This window comes from Tenrec ecaudatus, chromosome 14, assembly GCF_050624435.1.
Source record: "Tenrec ecaudatus isolate mTenEca1 chromosome 14, mTenEca1.hap1, whole genome shotgun sequence".
Taxonomy (NCBI): domain Eukaryota; kingdom Metazoa; phylum Chordata; class Mammalia; order Afrosoricida; family Tenrecidae; genus Tenrec; species Tenrec ecaudatus.
Genome location: NC_134543.1, coordinates 96,942,713 through 96,964,290, shown reverse-complemented (window position 1 = coordinate 96,964,290; position 21,578 = coordinate 96,942,713). Strand labels below are relative to the sequence as shown.

General features: G+C 47.3%; 1 protein-coding gene across 2 annotated transcripts in view; it reads left to right on the top strand.

The window, feature by feature from the left end:
* Positions 1–19,960, top strand: part of GPR176 (G protein-coupled receptor 176) — a 171,787-nt gene extending 151,827 nt beyond the window's left edge. For both annotated transcript variants that reach the window (XM_075531802.1, XM_075531803.1), the window contains 2 exons: positions 7,419–7,671; positions 16,476–19,960. In XM_075531802.1, the coding sequence (XP_075387917.1) occupies positions 7,419–7,671; positions 16,476–17,601 (1,379 nt within the window). In that variant the 3' untranslated portion in view covers positions 17,602–19,960. The remainder of the gene's footprint in view (positions 1–7,418; positions 7,672–16,475) is intronic.
* Positions 19,961–21,578: the final 1,618 nt, after the last annotated feature.

Here is a 21,578-nt window from a genome sequence, read left to right as displayed (position 1 = left end):
GCAACGTACCTTCCTCCTTTATTTCAGTAAGAAACAATAAGCAAATGCCCTTTTAATGGTGTACTTAGTACCACACGTTTGTGCTTTTTGCTGATGATTCCCCTGTTTTGAAATCCCTCCTCCCCCCCGCCCCAAGCAGGGCTGAAGTGCTGTCTAGGGCTCCTAAGCTCAAGAAGACCTTGGTCTGCTGTATGGGGAAATAGACGTTCAATTAAGCTTAGTTCAGGCGTGAGTTCGGGTGATCTTGGCTGTAAGATAGGGCTAACGAATCTATAACACACATTAAAGAAGGTGTCTTTAAACAGAAGCACACAGGAAACAAGCACCTGGCATGGATCTGTTGACAACAATGTGAGCAGAGCCCTGCAGACTGTCAGGGCGGAAGCCTGTGTCTTGGAAGCAATGTGTCTGCACTTTTGTTCTGGGTGCTCACTTCAGACAGAGGCTCCACTTCCATCCGGGTGCGCTCTCACTTGGAGTGTTTGGGATGATAAGGCAACTGCTGACTTAGACTCTTCTCCCAAAGCAGACACTCTATAACAGGGGTTATCTTATTTCAGGGACTTCCTATTATTGTTCATCCCTTTGTTTTACAAATTCACTTATCAACACATTGTATCAAGGGCCTAGTCTGTGCCAGGATTGAACTAGGCAGTGAGATGAAAACAGGGAACAGGACTGGCATGGGTTTTGTCCTCATGAAGTGGGGGGAGCTCAGCAAACAAGTTAAAAAACTTTAGAAGAACTATGTGGGACAGACACAGCAGGATACTCTGATGGAGAATCATGGGCATGGGAAGAATAGTGAATATTTAAAATAAAAAAGATGGTTACAGATCGTCTCTTCAGGGAGGCAGCATTGAAACCAAGACCAGCATTAAAAGTAACCAGATGTTTGAAGCGCATCCTGCCCACACATCTGTTTATTCTTAATCCTGGTCTTAGTTTCAGTGCTGCTTCCCCCAAAGAGATTATCTGTAGCCATCTTTTTTGTTTTAAATGGTCACTCTCTTTCTTACCCCAGTCTTACCAAGAGCGATGTTCTTCAAGGACTGATCCCTCCTGATAGATGTCCACAGTATGGGAGCTAAAGTCTCATTCGCTTCCCTTCCAAGGGGCATTCTGGTTATGCATATTCCAAGACAGGTTTGTTCATTCTTCTGCCAGTCTGTTTTCCTGGCCAACACCACAGGTCAGATGAATTAGTACTGCTCCAGTCTCCCTTGAGCGTAGGAGGTGCTTGAAAATATCATGACTTGGGTCAGGCCACCTCTGTCCTCAAAGTGACTTCTTTCAAGAGGAGTTTGGCAGCGTATTTTCCCAATGCAGCCTGTCCTTTCGTTTTTGACTGATGTTTCCATGCACACTGATTATGGACCCAAGTTAAATGAAATCTTTGACAACTTCCCTCCTTTCTCCATTTATCACCATGCTGTTTGTTGTAAATGCTTCAAGTCCTCTTCATGGCCACAAGCAAGGTCGTCTGCGTATTACAAGTCCTTAGTGAGGTTCCCCCAATCCTGATGCTACCTTCTTTTCCATAGAGTCCAGCTCTGCGATGCTTTGTTCGTACCCAGATTGAGCATGGTGAAAGGATACAACCTTGAGGCACCTCTTTCCAGATTTGAAACCTTTCAGTATCCCTCCTTCCCCCCGTTTCTTTGTAAGCAACTGCCTCTGTGGAATTCCTATTCTTTTCAATGTTATTCATAGTTTATGAGGATATACAGTTGTCAATAAAACACAAATAAGCATCTTTCAGGTATTCTCTGCTTTCAGCCAAGACCTATCTGAAGTCAAGAGTGATATCTCTCATATCATATCCTCTTCTGCATTCACCTTGAACTTTTGGCAGCTCCATGTAGATGTCGTTCTGCAGACAACTTTGAATTATCTTCAGCAAAACTGTATTGGCATAATATTGCAAATCATACTTAACGATACTGTTTTATACCTTCAAGAGTCTGTTGGATTCTTCTTCTTTGGAATGGGTGTCAGTTGGGTCTCTTCGAGGTGGCTAGAGAGCTAATTGCTAAATCTCATGGCACAGGTGAGTAAGTGCCACAAGTGCTGCATCACGTTGTTGAAACACACCGGTTGGTATGCTGTCACTTCCTAGAGCCTTGATTCCTGCCGGTGCCTTCAGTGCAGCATGGACGTCTTCCTTCAACTCCGTCAGGTCTTCATTGTAGGCCACCTCTTGAGATTGCTGAATGTCGACCTTTTTTTTTTTCTTTCCCATACAGCAACTCTGTGTACCCCTTACATCTTCTTTAGAAGTTTCCTGCGTGGTTCAGTGTTTTGCCCATCCAGTCCTTCAGTATTGCCATTAGAAATGTGGGTTTTTTTCTTAAGTTCTTTCAGCCTGAGAACTTATGCGTGTGTTCTTTCCTGTTGGTCTCTAACTTTAGGTCTCTCTGTAATGCTCTGTCTCCTCAAGCTGTTCTTGGAGACAGTCCATTTCAGAGTCTCTTCTGACACCTACTTTGGCCGTTTCTTTTCTGGCTTGTAAATGACCTCTTTGTTTGTTCATATATAACATCGTGATGCCATTCCTCAATCCCTCTGTCTTTGCTCATCAGGGTTCAGTGCTCAGATCTACTTTCAGGATGGCCTCTAAATTCAGGGGGGATACACTCAAGGTTATATTTTGGCTCTGGTGAACTCATTTTCATTTTCTTCAGCATCAACCTGAACTGTATTGTCAGTTCCATCATACCATATACTAAAGATCTAGTACAAAAAAGATCTAGTCAATCTTTGACCTTGTTTTTTAAAATTTTTTTAAAAAATATTTTATTAGGGGCTCATACAACTCTTATCACAATCTATACATACATACATCAATTGTATAAAGCACATCTGTACACTCTTTGCCCTAATCATTTTCAAAGCATTTGCTCTCCACTTAAGCCCTTTGCATCAGGTCCTCTTTTTTCCCCCTCCCTCCCTGCTTCCCCCTCCCTCATGAGCCCTTGATAATTTATAGATTATTATTTTGTCATATCTTGCCCTATCTGGCGTCTCCCTTCACCCCCTTCTCTGCTGTCCATCCCCCAGGGAGGAGGTCACATGTAGATCCTTGTAATCGGTTCCCCCTTTCCAACCCACTCACCCTCTACTCTCCCAGTATCGCCCCTCACACCCCTGGTCCTGAAGGTATCGTCCACCCTGGATTCCCTGTGCCTCCAGCTCCTATATACACCAGTGTACAACCTCTGCTCTATCCAGCCCTGCAAGGTAGAATTCGGATCATGGTAGTTGGGGGGAAGAAGCATCCAGGATCTGGGGGAAAGCTGTGTTCTTCATCGGTACTACATTGCACCCTGACTGACTCATCTCCTCCCCTAAACCCCTCTGTGAGGGGATCTCCAGCTGCCGACAAATGGACTTTGGGTCTCCACTCTGCACTTCCCCCGTCATTCACTATGGTATATATATATTTTTGGATGATGCCTTATACCTGGTCCCTTTGGCACTTCGTGATTGCACAGGCTGGTGTGCTTCTTCCATGTGGGCTTTGTTGCTTCTGAGCTAGATGGCCGCTTGTTCACCTTCAAGCCTTTAAGACCCCAGACACTATCTCTTTTGATAGTCGGGCACCATCAGCTTTCTTTGCCACATTTGCTTATACACCGTTTGTCTTTGGCGATCGTATCATGGAGGTGTGCAGCCAATGATACGATTTTTTGTTCTTTGATGCCTGATAACTGATCCCTTCGGGACCATGTGATCACACACAGGCTGGTGTGTTCTTCCATGTGGGCTTTGTTGCTTCTGAGCTAGATGGCTGCTTATTCATCTTCAAGCCTTTAAGACCCCAGACGCTATCTCTTTTGATAGTCGGGCACCATCAGCTTTCTTCACCACATTTACTTGTTCACCCGCTTTGACTTCAGCAGTTGTGTCGGGAGGGTGAGCATTGCAGAGTGCCAATTTAATAAAAGAAAGTATTCAAGCATTGAGGGAGTGTTTGAGTAGAGGCCCAATTAACCTTGTTTTTGCTGATGAGTTTGCTTTTCTTTCACCCCTCCCCATAGATGTAGTCAGGCTGATTGCTGTGGATTCCATATTACTAGGTCTGTGCATTGAGTTACCATGTATGTTGTTGAAAACTAGTATTTGCCACAAATAAGTTGCTGCTCTTGCAAAGTTTGATCAAGTGCTCCCTTCAGTGTCATTGCTGTCACCAAGGTCATATTTCCCAGCCAGCTGTTGATAAAAGTCTTCAGTGTCTTCTTCATCACTGGCTTTACTGTCGATGCATAAGTGTGACCAGTAGTCATCTTACCTAGTTTTGCTTGTAGCCTTATGGATATTACCCTGTCACCGACACCATTGTACTTCACGATAGATCTGGAAATGGTTTGTGACGCCAGATGTGATCCATTCCTCGTCTGTTGGCTTTCGCCGTCATCAGAAACCACAGGCTTGTCCAATTCAGAGGCCAGTGCGAGACTATGGCCGCTCACTGAAGCCGAGGCGCTTGATCTTGATGTGGCCCATTTGAATTTCGATGCCTTTCAGTGTTTCTAGATTTATTCTTCTTGGACTCCACATGGTGATGATGAATGGGTGTTTATAGTGGTTTCTCCTCACTTTGCGTTATGCTATGTCAACAAATGAATGTCCTGAAAGCTCTGCCTGGTCAACATCAGTATTTCCCAGTGTGGGCAATACTGGGGTGACCCCGGGGATAGGGCGCTGCACGAGCAGACATCTACACTTTGTCCTGGGTTATGAGCATCTATACAGACATTTTTAAATTCTGGGGGTGGAGGGGTGTGGCACTTTTAAATTCTGGGGGTGGAGGGGTATGGCACTGAATAATTGTCTTTTTTTTTTTCCTCTCTGAAAAGGGAGCAGTAGGCCGAAGACGGTTGGGAACCTATGATTTACAGTGCGATTAAAGTCAACTCCGCTTTGATAAGGCAGCGCTTCTCTCGTCACTTTTTCGAGTGCCTTTCAATCTAAGGGGTTCATCTTTTGGCACTACCTGAAACTAAATCAAGCAGCTTGCTGCTGTTGATAGTTTTCGGTGGCTAGATTTTCCGAAGTAGTTAGCTTTCTTCTTCTTCCCAGTCTGTCTTAGTCAGGAAGCGCTGCTGAAACCTGTCCACGCTGGGTGACCCTCCTGGTATTTGAAATACCAGCGTCAGAGCTTCCAGCATCGAAGCGACAGGCGAGCTAGCACAGCACAACAGCCTGGCACGTGGGTGATGGGAAAGGTATGCTGGCCAGTACACAGATCTTATACTGAGGCAAGAGTCATCTTGACGTCCTTGGAACCCAGAAAGAAGGCCGGGAGGGGCGGGGGGGAGAGGTGTGTGTTTCATCAGGTAAGGGCTAGATCATGGGGTCCCTTGTGAGCTGCAGTAAGCTGCAATGACTTAGATTTAGAGAGGGTGAGAAATGAAAAGCGGACTTCAGCACAGGAATCTGCAGTTGAGAAGAGAAGCCTAGTTTGGGACAGGGATATGGGAGCTAGTACCATATTGGTGGAAAGCCTTGGGAGTGAGTAACCTAAGGCAGGGAAAATGTGTAGCGACAGAACACAGGTGGGCCTCGTGAAGGAGACTCAGGAGGGGTGGGAAGAGTGGGAGGGCGTAAGAGGAAGAGCGGGCTCATGGAAGCCGCTAAGGCAGCATGGCCAAATTGAAAGCGGTCAATTGTGTCATCGTTGCTAGACCAGCACTGTCCAGTGCAATAGCCTCTAACTGGCATGTGACTTTTGAGCACGTGAAACAGGACTCGTCCAAACTGAGATGGCTTCTAGGCATAAAATCAAATGCACATAAGACTTTGAAGAGCTAGTGCAAGAGTGAATGTAAAATAGCTCCTGGATATCTTTTTATTAATTGTTACGTGTTGGTATGATCCTATTAGCATACATCGGATTGCATAGAATATATAATCAAAATTTCATCCGTTTTGTTTTACTTTGTAAAAATATGGTTACTGGAAAACTTAGATATACGTCCGTGACTGGTCTTGCATGTCTGTTGCCTGTCTGCCACCGCGGATGTCATTAGCAACCTTGGTCAGCGTGGGCTCCATGTGTACTAGTAGCCAGTCAATGAGTGAAGGAGTGTGGGAGACACACCGTCCAACACTAGGCGTCTGAACCCACGCCATGGCTCTGCAGCAGGAAGACCTGGTGATTTGTTCCTGCAGATCCCGTCCAGTCGGGGTATTAGAGCTCACATCCTGAACACCGGTTTGCAGAAGGCTGCAGACGAAACCCGTTGGCAGGGTCCCCCATGTAGAGTAAGCCTCTGGTGAATCCCCTCTGCCTATGACACAGAGACGGAGAAGGCCTTGCTACCAGACAGAGGACCCTGCCAGGTGGATTACTGCAATTTCAGTTAGGCCAAAATAGCACACCTTTCAGTCATCTCCCTTTTGCCCCAATATTTAATTACTCTAGTTTTCAATATTTTCTGGCTTTGCTTTTGATTGAGGGTTTTCTTTGGTTCATTGTGTCATTGTGTTGGGCCGTTTGTATGTATTATGTGTTGATTTCTTGTATATGAAATCCAGATTAGGTAAGCCTGTAAATACAACACTTGAATCAGTAGACTCAAAGGGGCGTGGCGGGGGTGGGAAATGGGAGCTAACAACAGTGAGTACAAGGAAGAAGCTGGGTCCCGGAACTGGTTGTGGTGATGGCAGCCCAACTCTCTTTTTTTAAAAAAATAAATCGTTTTATTGGGGTTTTTTTTGCAGCTCTTAGGACAAGCCACACAACGATTGCATCGAGCACATTTGTCCACATGTTGACATCATTTTCAAAACATTTTCTTTCTGCTTGAGCCCTTGCTATCAGCCCCTCTTTCCCCCCTCCCCACCCACACCCTGTGAACCCTTGATAAATTATAAATTATTATTGTTTTCATGGTCGCACAACTGTTAAGAATGTGATTGAACTACTGAAGTGTATGATATGTAAATTGTATGCCAGTGAAATTGTTAAAAGTAGACAAATTAATTTTAAAAAAGGATTCTCTCCAAAAGCTGAAACTAAGCCCAGCGTTGTGGTGTGATTGTGACTCAGCCCATCTGCTCTGTCGCATCGGGTTGCTACCAGTGAGAAATCGACTTGACAACGCCCCACAACAGCCAATTGTTTATACTCAGATGAGCTTGAATTGTTTAAGATTGTAGTGGTATGTGTTAAATGCAGTCAGAAGGCTTCCCACTAAGTCTTCTAGATTTTCTCATGTATACATAAGTGATGAAATAATTTCATATAAATTGATGATATAGTAATTTGTAAGCATTTAAATAATATCCTTAGCAATGGACTCTCATAGGTAGTTTTTAGAGATTTTTTTTAAGACAGCAGTTTTTTTCTTTCTTTCCCTCTTGTCTCCTTTCTTGTTATTAAAGTACTCTTATCTTTCTTTATATCCGGCCAGGAAACTTCATGGTGTTATGGTCAACTGGCCGCACAACCGTGTTCAAATCTGTCACCAGCAGGTTCATTAAGAACCTGGCCTGCGCGGGCATTTGTGCCAACCTGGCGTGCGTGCCCTTCGACATCCTCCTCAGCAGCAGCCCGCACTGTTGCTGGTGGGTCTACACTCTGCTCTTCTGCAAGGTCGTCAAATTTCTGCGCAGAGTCTTCTGTTCTGTGACTATCCTCAGCTTCCCTGCCATTGCTTTGGACAGGTAAGGCCAAGTAGCCCGAGGCGCTGCCTCTTGTTTTAAGATTTTTTCATAAAGGTGTATGCATATTAATAAACCGGCTTCACGAATGAATGGTCAGTGTTCCTCATAGTTTTCCAGTCAGCTTGTGGTCAACAGAAAGAGAACGCATGGCCACAACAGATTCTTCACAAAAGACAGGTTGACATAACAGAGCCCCCGGAAAACAGGGCCACCGGAAACACTGGGGAAGGGTGGGGGCTCACCTCACGAGGAAGCTACTCGATCCTGGTGCCGTTTCAGCGTGGTTGGAATCAGTGGCAATCTGGAGTAGACCGCTCATGTGATGTGGTCACTCTGCAGTTGGGGCTCGTTGAGGAAGGAGGGAAGCATTTCTGGGAGAGCCAGTGGGACTCAGCTGTCCAGTGAGACATGGCCAGATAGCACCTGAACTCCGCTGGGAGATGGATTTCTGCGGTCTCCCAGGGTGATGGTCCCTCCCCCGGCTGAGTTGCCGCTCACTCATCGAGACCTTATGTGAAACAGGTAAAGCACTGCCCGATCCTCTGTCGCCCTCACAGGCACTACTGGTTTTGAATCCCTTGTAATGGTCACTGGGCCAGTTCATCTCGTTGAGGATCTTTCTCTTTTGGGCGCACCAAGCACGGCGTCCTTCTGGAGAGGCTGGAGACCAGGTCTCCTCATCCTGGACTCTGAAGCGCATCCTGGCCCCCCATCTTTGTTCTTTCGGCAGTCGGTGATCTATTCAGGATTCTTCCTTGTGAAGCCACACTTCCCTCATCAAAATGATATCACTGCTTTCCACACTTCAAAGAGAGGTCTTTGCGGCAGGGTTGCCAGCGCTGCTTCCAAGGACATCGATTGATCCAAGGGGGATGAAATCCGTGACACCTTCAGTGTCTTCACCATCTGTCTGTTTGTCCGATTGAGCTGGTGATGCTGGAAGCTTTGTCACCGAATGCTAGTAGGTTACTTAGGGTGGCCAGGTGACAGTGGAGCTTCAGACTAAGACAGGCAAGCAGAAAGTCCTGGGTTCTGAAACTTAGCCGATGGAAACGTTATGGACATACATTATCATGTTACACATAGCATATAAACGCGTACACATTTTATGTTATTACATATTACGTGAAAGCGTCTCAGTGGCACAGCGAGTTAAGTGCTGAGCTGTGAGTTAAAAGGGCCGGCAGTTAGGACCCACTGACTGCTCCGTGGGGGTTAGTATATAAAGGTATGTCTGTAGTTTCATGTATCATAATCCATAGACACATTGCACAGTTACGTATCTTTATAAAGAACCCCGTAGCCCACCGTTTTTGGTCTCTCTCCCTTTGTCACTGTTACAGGAATACAGTCGAGGTGCTGGTGCCTTTTAGAGACTAGAGTTAAGTAAGCGAGCACCAGCTGAAAACCATTTCCTGCCCTCCGAGTACTTCTGATTTTAAGGTTTGCAGCCGGCGAGCATTGCTTAGTCTGACGTCTTAACCCTCGTTTACAATTTAAGTCCACTTCAGGTGTGTTTGGGATTTGTAGACACCTTGTCCACTGAAACATGGCTTCTGACGCCAGTGAGCGATGAGGGTATTGATTGGGGCTGTTGCCACCTCTCGGGCTGGCAGCCCCGGTTTCCTTGGTTGGAGCCCTGGCTGCTCAGTGTTGTCTGAGTCACTGAAAACCTCCAAGAGGTCCCCGACAGTGTGCCTATGAGCGGGCTCACGAGCCCGTGCCTGGCTGTGACTTCTGTCAGTGCTGCTCCAGCTGAGTGGCTTAGCAAAGTTTCTGGACCTCAGATTCTTTAGTTAGAAAAGATGAACGATTCATGACTCATGGTTGGTTTGTTTGTTGTTGTTCAGTGCTGAATAGTCAGCTCTTAATTCATACCGACTTACGTGCTTGGTTGTTAGGTGACATCAGGTCAGTTTCAGCTCAGGAGGACGCCATGCGTTGTGGAGGAGAGCTGCTTCATAGGCTTCTCGTGGCTGTGATGTGAAGAGCGCATATGCAGGGGAACTAGGTGTCACACCCTGCCATCTGCAGATGACACACCTGGCTTGCTGAAAGTGAAGAGGATTTGAAGCACTTGCTGATGAAGACCCAAGTCTTCAGCCTGTCACACGGATTACACCGAAACATAACGGAAAAAACAAAATCTCACCACTGGCCCAGGAAGCAATGCTGATAAGCGGAGAAAAGATTGAAGTTGTCAAGGATTTCATTTACTTGAATATACCATCCATGCTCAAGGAAGCTGCAGTCCAGAAATCAAACAACATCTTGCAATGGGGTCCCCTGCTGCCCAGGATCTCTGTAAAGTCATAAAGAGCCAAGCTACGAAGTGCGCATATGCCAAGCCCTAGTGTTTTCAAGTGCTTTAGATGCACTTGACAGCTGTCCACTGAACCGGGAAGGCTAGGGGATTGACTGCCTTGAATTTGGGTGTCAGTGCAGATTATGGACTATACCAGGAGTGCCAGGGAAGTGAACAAATCTGTCTGGGAGGAAGTAGAGAAGAAGGCTCTTTCAAGGAGATAGGGTGACACAGTGACTACCACAGTGGGCTCACATGTCACCATGGTGGTGAGAATGGCGGAGGGCCCCGTCGTGTTTCCTTCTGTTGTAGTGGGGTTGCTCGGACTTGGAACAAGTTCAGTGGCACCAAGCAGCCCTTGGAGGGGCTGCATATTGCTCACCGGGCCTTTGCATCCACGGTACTCCTGGGCGGTGGGGGCTTTGAACCAATAATCTTTAGGTTTTCAGTGGAGTAAAGATGTTTGTACCACCTCGGATAATTGGATAGGTAGAATAAACCTTTCCCCCTTTTCCTCAGATGGATGTGTTCTTCCTAGACACTAGCTACCGCGGTCAGTTGGTCACCCAGTCTTGCTGGGAGCCAGACTAACCCACCGTTTACGCGGTCAGTGAGGGCGGCAGACAGGCAGCAGGTGCAGCCACTTGCTGCGGTGTGACTGTCAGACTCCAGGGGGCAGGACTTGAAGACCTTTCCAAAGTCTAGACTGTGGTCATGAATTCTCATCAAAAACAGAAAAAGAGATGTGGGTTATCCACATCACTTGAGCAAGGTAATTGTGGGCCAAGAAATGCCAATTTGCCTTTTTAATACTGACTTTGCATGGTGTTCCATGAGAGGCCTTTGAAGGCCTCTAGGTGACGCTGCCAGGGCCAGGAAACCGCACAGCGAGGGAACGGGGCCCCTCTCCTCAAGCTTGCATCACAGTGGGTTTCGGACCCATTTGGTGTTAGACCATTGGGTGCTCACGCTGCTGTCCTCGCCTGCCTGTTACATCACCTACTCCGATGAGATGTTCAGGCTTTGATTTTACACTGTGACTGTTTCTTTCCTGGGGGAAAATGGAATGGCTATCATAACAGCCGCCCATGTGACACACAGTTTGGTGCTAGTGTACAGACAGAGCTGGGGAGCCATCACCGAAATGGAATTTTAGGACAGTCCCGTCACCTGCAGTAACCTCACCCCCTTCTGGAGCCATCCCCGTCTACCCGCAGACACCCTGCGCATCAAGCAGCCGTGTTCCCCGGGGTCTTCATGGGTACGGTCTTTCAGAAGCAGAGCCAGGTCCCTGTGACTGGGTTCAAACCACTAAGCTTCAGGATAGTAACTGAACATTCATGTTTCTGCCCCCCAACACCTACCCTAACCTCAGCCCTGGATAACCACGACTCTACTGACTGCCTCCAGACATTTGCCTCTTTTTGACTTTTCATGTAAATGATTTCATACAATACGTGTTCTTTGTGCCCGGCCCTTTCACCGAACTTAATGTGTTTGTGATTTATCCATGTTGTAATATTTACCAGTATTTAGCTGCTTTTTAAAAGCAAAACAATATTCCATTGTACGGGTAGATCCTATTTTCCTTCTCTGTTTATGAGATGATGGACATTTCATTTTTGCCCACTTTGGGGCTCCTGTGAATAATGCTGAAAGTCTTTTAATGGGATTCACCAGAATGGGAACACATTATTCCGAACACTTTGCTGCTGTACCTGGAAACAAAATGATCATGTCTGTGAGGTTATTTCTGGGCCCTTTAGTCTCAGACAAGAAAATATGCAAACAATTTAAAAAATTTATTTTCTGCCCATCAGAAAAACAACTCTGTTTTATCCATCACTGGAAAAAAAGTAACCAAATCCTCTTAATAGAAAAACCAGACTGATAAATTCCTACTTATTCCCAGATGCAAATTACTTGCAAGTATATGCCCATGAAGAAGAAGGAAAGAGAGTCTCTCGGTTAGTCTTCTTCCTCAGACGGCTTCCTGTGATATTCATCTCATGGCCCGGGGCTGTCAGTTCATTGACATTGTCAGTTAATTGAGAGGCTGGCTGTCCTACAGCATCTCCTGGAGGTGGACACACTACCCGGCAACTTGCAGTGAGCCTGCTGCATGGTTGCGCTCACATAGGCATGCGCTGATGTGCAGGTGCAGAGCCCCCTGCTGTATTGGTGCAGTGGGTCTTAGACAAGTCCATCTCCAGGAAAAAAGGATTGTTTTTGAGGGTGTGTTAGTCTGGCTAGACTAGAGAAACAGATCCAGGGAAACTCATATGTGTATAAGAAAGAGCTTTATATACAAGCGCAACCGTACATTAAGAAAACATCCCAGCCTAGTCCAGATCAAGTCCATATGTCCAATGTTAACCCATATGTCTGATATCAATCTATGAAGTTCTCTTCAGACTCACATAACACATACAAGGACGCCGAATGCAGGAAGATCACAGGCCAGTGGGTGCAGAGTCTTGAGGATCCAGTGGTGGTGGAAGCATCTCAGTGCTACAGGGGTCTCCATGTGGGTCTTCCACTTCCGAGGCCTCCAAGGAGGAAATCCAAGAGTTCCCAGAATTCTCAGGAGTCGGCCATGCCCACACAGAGGGTCATTAGCTATGATCTGAATGACAGACTAGACTCCACCCCCTCACTTTTAATCCTATCAAGTCCCAAATTGACACCAGATTATGCAACTACCACAGAGGGCATGCATAACGTCTCCGTGTCTCTCTCGTCTCCCCTCCCAGAGAGAGGTCTAGAGTAAGGTGACCAGATTTTAACATTGGTAAAGCTTGACACCAGCGGGACACCATTGATAAAACTCATATCCTGGTGAAATAGCCACATGGCAGCCGAAAACCATATACCCCAGCTTGTCGTGCATTCTTTCCAAAAATCGGGACTTCATTAAAACGCCATGGGACATGGGGAGAATTGTTAAAAATCAGGACTGTCCCTCCAAAAGCGGACAGGGGAGCTACCATCTCCTTGTTTATGACCATTTGCTTGCTCACCTCTGGCACTCAGAGACCTTCTTGTGCATCTTTACACTTGGCCTGGTACATGCCTTGTATTCAAATGCCCTTTCCGCCATCACAGTTGTTAGCAAGTCTTCCTTTTTCTATCTCTTCCCAGAGACCCTCTGAGATGACTTGTTTTTGAATGCAAGTGAGTGTCTCAAATCAAAGAGTGTTTCTTTGAGGGTGAAAACCTGGTGGTGCCGTAGTGAAATGCTCGTCTACTAACCTAAGGTTCTGTGGTTCGAACCCAATGGTGGCTGAGCAAGAAAGACGTGGCATCAGCTTTCCTAAAGGGGGCGGCTCTGGAAACCCTACGGAACCCAACAGGGTCTCTGCTGACTGCACGGCAGTGGGTTTTGTTTTGTGCTGACCTGGCTTCATGAGTGAAGAAATGCAAAAATAGAGTTGGAAAGTCCATTCCAGCCTTTGCTGACTGAAGACCCCGGGGCTGAGCTGATGTGAAGACACTCACCCTTGTTTGAGTTGGCCAGTGGCAGCCCTCCCCTAGAGGATGCAGTTCTTGGGGCTGAAGAGTCGCTCAGCTCCCTGAAATCACTGATGACATTGAAACAAGGTGCCTTTGGGATTCTTGTGAGGTAGTTACAGAATAAATGGAGGGGAAGCTTGAAATATTTGAACAAAAATCGATGTGTGTAAGCGTTTTAGACCTACCAATGCCTCTTAGCATGACTGAGTGAGGATCACGCAACACTGCCTCTTGAGCAGGCTGCTCCTTGTCAGCCAGACTGATTTTGTAGAAGGGCCGTGCAGAGTTCATCCTTCAACATTACGCTGAATGAAATGAGTCAGTCGCCACAGAACAACTATTGTCTGAGATCAACACTGTAAAAAGTCAAGAAAAGTTTTTTTCTCTAAAAGAAACGTTCTTGGATGTTTATGGAAAGGGAAGGAGGAGGGCACTGCGAGGGAAAAGCCACAGGCTAGAGGGTGGACAGGGTAAAGGAGGAAGCACTATACAAAAAGAAGGAAATCGACAAAATGATGGAGGCAGAGAGGACACTGGGAAGTTTGCAAGAGTTAAAGACAATAGAGGCCAATAGTGTTACTGACACAGTCTTCCGATAGTGCTGATCTACACGTGGGAAGGAGAGAGAGGATACCTGTGAGTATATGTCGATTTGACATCGACTATTTATATGAATTGCTGGGTTTGGGGGATCAGGGGTATAGAGTCAGGGGACAATGACTCAATAGCATAACAGTTCACAGAGGCCATGTTCTACATCCTCCTTTGGTGACTGGGGACTCAAAAGTTTGTGAGCAACCATGGAAGGTACAACGAGGATCTCTCCCCAACCAGAAGAAAGAAAACCAAAAGACAGAAACAAATAGTCCATCTCGTAGACTAATGTAAACATCAGTCTCTGAGATGGAAGAACTAGATGGTGCCCGGCTATCACTACCAATTGCTCTGGAAGGGAGCACATTGGAAGGGTCTGGGCAGAGTGGGAGAAAAATGTGGAACAAAATGCAAAATCATACGAGACCAAGCTTACTGGTCAGATAGAGACTGGTAGGAACCCCTTAGTCATCCTTCAGGTCTGGAACTGAATTCACTCCTGTGTTCAAATATTTGACCAAAAGGGCAGCATTGACCCAAGGATCAAGTTCAAGGTTAGGACAGAAGGGGGCATGGAAACAAATAGAGGGAGGGAGTGGGATAAATGTGATTCACTGAGGGGGCTGCAAAGGATGTGTTGAAACAAAATATGTATGAATTGCTGAATGTAAACTGTTCTGTAAACCTTTACCTAATTCACAATAAAAAGCTTAAAAAAAGAGTTCATACCAGATTCTTCTGCCTGTAAGAGTTTTAAATGCTAATATCTGGTGCATAAACTATGATATGAGTGTTGTTTGGATATGTGTGTAGACAAATTTTCTTTCTTTTTGTGGCTTTGAAAATCGCTCTAAAGTTTCTAATGCTGTGAACATCTCCCCCCACCCCAATAACCTTTTTCTGTAAACTGTAAAATAGATTTAAAAAAATATAGCAGATTGGACATTATTTTATTGAGGGCTCTTTTGAGATGTCACCTTGAAGACTAAGGTATGCTTGACCCAAGCTATGGTCGTTCCAATCACCTCCTATATGTAGGTGAGAGCTGGACGACGAAGACAGAAGATCGTAGAATTGGTGCATTTGCATTATGCTGTTGCTGAAGAATATTGAAAAAAAAACTGTGGACTTCCAGGAGAACAAGCGACTGTCTTGGAAGAAGTGTAACCTGAATAGTCCTTGGAAGTGAGGCTGGTGAGACATTGTCTCACTTCCTTTGGACATGCTATCAGGAGAGCCCAGTCCCTGGAAAACAACTTGGTATACGTGGAGGGCCAGTGAAAGAGAGGAAGCCCCCCCCCAAGATGGGATGAAAAAGAGGGTCAATTGCAATAATGGGCTCGGCCCTAGCCCTGACCGTGAGGCTGGCGCAGGACCGGGCAGTATTGCTTTCTGTCGTACACAGCGTTGCTCTGGGTGGGAACCCACTCCTTGCCACTTAACAAACACATCTTTGGAATATCATCCTGGTGGCAGTAATTGTAGTTAGATAGGAACTGAAATTATTTTCTTGGTTTCCTGGTAAAGAAAGATTCTTGAGAGTCTGGTGAAGACAGAGCTTTGTCTCTGCTTATTTGGAAAATGCTTCCCCCAATCTAATGATGTTTCTCAAATTGTGCAGCCAAGGCTCCAAACTTTAGGGTTGACTTCCTGAAGCTCTTGGCTCCATCTATCGTAGAATAAAAGCACCTGACATTTTTCTTTCCTCTCCGACTTTCGATCACACCCACATAGAAGTGGGCGCCATGTAGAATTGGACTCCTTGTGGAAGGAGATTGCCCGGATTTTCATCTGACGTGTCTCTGGGTGGATCTGAACCACCAACCTTTTGAAACTGATTTTGGTAAAGACATTTCAAAAACTAAACCTGTTTCCTTCAAATTGACACCAGCCCGTGGCCACCCCATGTGGTACAGAGTCCAACTGTGTTCCATAGCAATTTCCAAAAACAGTTTCATCAACGTATTATTCATGTACCGTACAATCCAGTGTTTCGGATGTGGTACAGAGTTACGTAATTGTCCACAGCCTTTTCCTTATTGTAATCTTCATGGAAACAGATAGCTCAGACCTTCCTTCTTTGCCGCCTTTAGGCTGTTTGAAGACCAATCATTAAGGTTCGTAATCTTGTGCAAACACTTTCACCCCTGGGGCACTTTCTGATAATATACTAAGAAAACCAAAATCCCCCAAGCAGCCAACTATTGTTGGGTCAGTTTGACACATCACCATCTTTTTGGAGAGAGCCGGGCTGCCCCACAGGGTTTCCTAGGCTGTCAATCTCTATGGACACACACTGCCATGTTTTTGCGGTTCCTAAGTACCATTCTGCCCTGTAATTTAAAGAATATTTTCTCCTGTGGAATGAATTTTTTGTCTGTCTATGTTTCAGATACTACTCAGTCCTCTATCCTCTGGAGAGAAAAATATCTGACGCCAGGTCTCGGGAACTGGTGATGTACATCTGGGTCCATGCAGTGGTGGCCAGCATCCCGGTGTTTGCGGTGACCAATGTGGCTGACATCTATGCCATGTCTACCTGCACGGATGTCTGGAGCCACTCCTGGGGCCACCTGGTCTACGTCCTGCTCTATAACATCACCACGGTCATTGTGCCAGTGGTGGCGGTCTTCCTCTTCTTGATCCTGATCCGACGGGCCCTGAGCGCCAGCCAGAAGAAGAAGGTCATCATCGCCGCGCTCCGCACCCCGCAGAACACCATCTCCATCCCCTATGCCTCCCAGCGGGAGGCCGAGCTGCATGCCACCCTGCTCTCCATGGTGATGGTCTTCATCCTCTGTAGTGTGCCCTACGTCACCCTGGTCGTCTACCAGACTGTGCTCCACGTTCCCAACACTTCCGTGTTCTTGCTGCTCACCGCCATTTGGTTGCCCAAGGTCTCTCTGCTGGCGAACCCCGTGCTCTTTCTGACTGTCAACAAATCCGTCCGCAAATGCTTGGTGGGGACCCTGGTGCAGCTGCACCACCGCTACAGCCGCCGGAACGTGATCAGCACGGGGAGTGGGGGGGCCGATGCCAGCCTGGAGACCAGCATGCGCTCAGGGAGCCAGCTCCTGGAGATGTTCCACATCGGGCAGCAGCAGATTTTTAAGCCCAGGGAGGATGAAGAGGAGAGTGAAGCCAAGTACAATGTAGGCTCAGCTGACCTCCAGGCCAAGGAGATACTGCCCACCTGCCCGGAAGCCCAGCAGGGCGCACAGCTCACCCTGCCTGCACCACCGCCGGGCACAGTGGATTCTACCTCCCAGGTGGCACCAGCAGTGTCTGGGGAATCTGAGATTGCCCCTGTCAAGTACTCCCTACAGTTTGGCTTTGGGCCTTTCGAGCTACCTCCACAGTGGCTCTCGGAGACACGGAACAGCAAGAAGCGGCTGCTTCCACCCTTGGGTAACACCCCAGAAGAATTGATCCAAACCAAGATGCCCAAGGTAGGCAGGGTGGAGCGGAAGATGAGCAGAAACAATAAAGTCAGCATTTTTCCAAAGGTGGATTCCTAGCCAGGACTGTACCTTCCTGGGAGCCACGGGGAGCTCCCATGCCCCTACGCTCCCTTCACTCCGGCCCCGAAGATGTGTTTGTTTGAATTGCAGGCCAGTACAGGCAGATGCCTTTTATGTGGGCCACATGCTTTCGCTTGAAAGGAAACTATAAGTGAAATCAAATTTCCTCTTTATTGAGGGAGCGTATATGTATATGAGGGGACTTCAAAAAGTCTGTGGACAAATTCCATTATCTTTCAATTCCATTCCCCCCATGAACTTTTTGAAGCCCCCTCTATCAGTCAGTGATCCGTGTCCTTTGTAAAGTTCCTGTTCCTCCAGTGGAGCCAAAGCCAAGCAGGTTGGAACAAGTTGCGGGGGGGGGGGGGGGGTAGGGTGCCTCAAGCACGTTTTCCCTAGACTCCTCAGCTTCCTGGCCCAGTGAAGAACACATAGAAGGAAGCAAGTCTGGGAGCTCGGGGGGAGCAGGACCACTCGATGGGAGTCCCCAGGAAACTGGAGTGGTGTGGGCGCAAAGACAATATGACAAGGCCCTTTCCAAGGGTGGTGCAATCATAGGACTGGCCGTTTGTCGCCATACCCTCCACCCCTCCCTCTGGGCTGAGAGAAGGGTGACCGACACCACGACTAGTGGGCCCAGAAAGGAAAGGCAGAGCTCACGCTCTCAATTAGCCTGGCGTTCTCCAAGCATCACCAAGGCACGCCTGCCCACCTGCTGCCCTACCTCCTCTAGCCAAGGTTGGAAACGTCACATGCTCGAGTCTCCCTCTTCAGTTTCTCTCCCTCCACAAACGAGAGAGAGAAGCAAAGAGATGGAGCAGGCCCGAGAAATGCCACCACGCCGCCGTCTCTCCTTGTCCCACATGAAGGGTGCAATGAAAAAATCAGTGGAGATTATTGAAAATCCCTCCTCTTGTTTTTTAATTAACACGTCATTTTACTGGGGGCTCTTACAGCTCTTATTACAATCCATACATCAGTTGTATCAGGCATATTGGTACATATGTTGCCATCATTCTTTTCTAGACTTTCTATTTTTTTTAATTACTTTCTATTGAGCCCTTGGTATCAGCTCCTCTTTTTTCCCTCCCCCACCGCCACATCATCCCTTGATAGATGATAAATTATTATCATTGTCATATCTTCCCCCCATGGTTTCTATTGTTCTTCCCCCTAGAGGGGGGGTGTGGTCATGTATTATCATGTCCCCCTCCCTCCCCTCTTCTGAAAAAGCCTTTCTTATGTTAGCTTTTGAAATGACAAGGGAATTGAAATGCAAAGTTAGCGGATCCAGGCTCTCCAGAACTGTCCAAGGAAACATGCTTCATGAGGGGTGGGGGTTTGCCCCTGACTGAGAAGACTCCAACCAGGACGCCTCTGTTCTGTCTGAGGAGGACTGCAGAGTGTAGGCACATCCAGTCTCCCCTCACAGCTGGGGTTCTCCCTCCATTTTGAATACGGAGGAGGACTAACACCCCCCCCCCCCAGTCATTGTGATGTGCCAAGGCGACACCGAGCTTTGTGGGAACTCTTGGCTTCCTCCTCTCCAGGCAAGTGTTGCGGGAGCCAGACTGAGTGGAAAGCGGGAGGACACAATCCCGTCTGGTTAGTCTCCTGGGGGTGCTCACAGTCATTCAATCCCATTGCAGGGGTGGATTTCACCCACGCTGAATCCAAACCACCGACAGCACTTCATCCTCCACCGGGCAGGCCCCGGGCCAGCTCTTCTCCTTCCTCTAAGTAGTGTGCTCTTGCTGATCATGATGACGGACAACGCCAGGGTCTTGAGCAGGCTGGAAAGGCCATGTGGGTATTCTCAGCAGCAGACTGCCACGTCCCAAAGGCAGTGGGAACGCAGACTATGTGTAGGCAGTCTCCTTTCCCTTTCTTCTCTGGGGTGTGATGTCTTGTGTTTCCGAATGTGACCCCAAAGACCTGACCCCCCAAAGAAGGAGCAGCCTGTTGTTTTGTCTTCCTCACCTGCGGCTGCCCTGCCACCTGCACCCCTCGTGCATGCCATCTGTAACCTTGCCCTGGTGGTTCATGTCGTCGTCCTTCACGCTTACCTGTGGAAACCTTCACAGTCCTTATTCTCAACAAGGGAAGCCAACCCATCAGACAGTCGCGTCCGCTTTAGAAGAACCTGCCAAATGTAGCCACCTTTGGTGTAACGATAACGTTTATGTACAACTTAATACATTCTGATGAGACAGAATTTTTGGCAGGTATATTTCCTATGTGTGTTTGCAGCAGATGCTTGACTTCCAACCGGTTATTGCCAGATGTATTTCTATATTCTTTGAAGAACAACATTTTAATAAAAAAATTGAAAAGTGTTTTCTGAACTCAAAAACAAGTTGCACGGGCTATCTTTTTTTTTTTTTTAAACTTCTTCTGTCCCTCAATGGACCTCTCCTGACGTGATCTCAAATGAAAGGTATCCGTCTCCTCACCCCCATACATATGGATGAAACATTGTACATTTTCGTTGCTGCAACTGAAAGAAAGTGAATTACCCAAAGAAAATCATCCATCCAAATTGAATTGGTGTCTAGGTGGAGGTACACAGGTAGGAGGCCATCACGTGGGAGCGATGGTAGAATAGTGGTTTGGGCCAGGGGCTTTGAAGTCAGATTGCCCCTGTTTGAGTCCTGGCTCCACCACTGACCAGCTGGGTGACCTTGGGCAGGTGAGGTGAACTAGTGGTGAAGCCCGCGTCACCCAGCCTCACAGTCTTTACCTCTGATCTAGGCTTACCTGCCTTGGCCAGTTTGAGTTGCCTGTGCTCACTGCCTGGGGAGCAAAGACCTAGGGTGAGAACTGTGCGCCGCTCCATCTCAGAGTCCTGGGAGTTCAAGGGTCAGATGCTTGGCCGCTAACTCGAACGCTGGCAGTTGGATACCATCAGCCACTCCATTGGGGAAAAAAGATGTGACCTTTTACATCCATAAGAGTTTATAGCCTTAGAAATCCTGAGGTTCTATTCTGTTCTATGGGGTCACTCTGAGCTGGGATCCAATGGACTTGACTGCAAACAGCTTTGGGCTCCGTCTCGAGTCTGGGCACTACTGGATGGACCTGCACTCGGTGGCCTGGCGCCGGTGCACACAGCTGCTACATCCTCTGGAACTGATGTGCTCAAAATGGGGAGAAGTTTAGTTCGGGTGGATTTTAGTGGGGAAGAGTTAACGCTTCCTTATTACAGTCTGCCAGTGTATCAACCCACCAGAACCAAATGATCAACTTCTCCCCAAATTGTTGTAAATATTTCGCAGGCTTGTATCACAACTAATGTGCTGAATTAGAGTTCTGTAGCCAAAAAATGAACCATGCGGAATGATCTGAGAATATGTGACTAGCACAGACGTTGAAATCAATGCCCAGGGCAGCTTAAAAAATCTTTTTGTGTTGGCGTTCAAAATGCATAGCAATGAGCTCAGCTGATCCATAGATGAGGCCCCAGAAGCGAAAACATCCTTCCTCTGTTAGTGTCAGGTCTAGCCAGGCTTCCCCATTCAAACCACCAAAGCCTTCACAGAACCGAATCCACCCTCCAGCTCTGCTTTACTTGAACCTCCACTGCTGGCCATGCTCGGGGGACGGAGGCACACCTTCCTCCCAGACGCGAGCGCACGAATGATGAGCGAACTACGAAGGGCGCAGTACCTGGAGCACTGGCAGGATCTCTCTCGCCTGTGAGTGGATGAAAGCTTTGCTGTCCTTAGAATTTCTGGTTCTTATTGATTTTGCAGAACGACTCCTCCAAGGGTTAAAGGCATGAAATGCAAGGTCTTTGATTCACCTTGCACTTCAAACAGCTAAGCCTGGCTTTGATTCATGAGTGGGAGTGTAAGTTCTAAGCCTGGCAGGGAAGTTCACTAGGAAACATGGTTCGAGGCATCCTTGTTGCATGTAAAGAGTCATCCCTTTCCTGGTTACATTGATCGGAATTTAGTGGTTAATGTCCCCCGCTT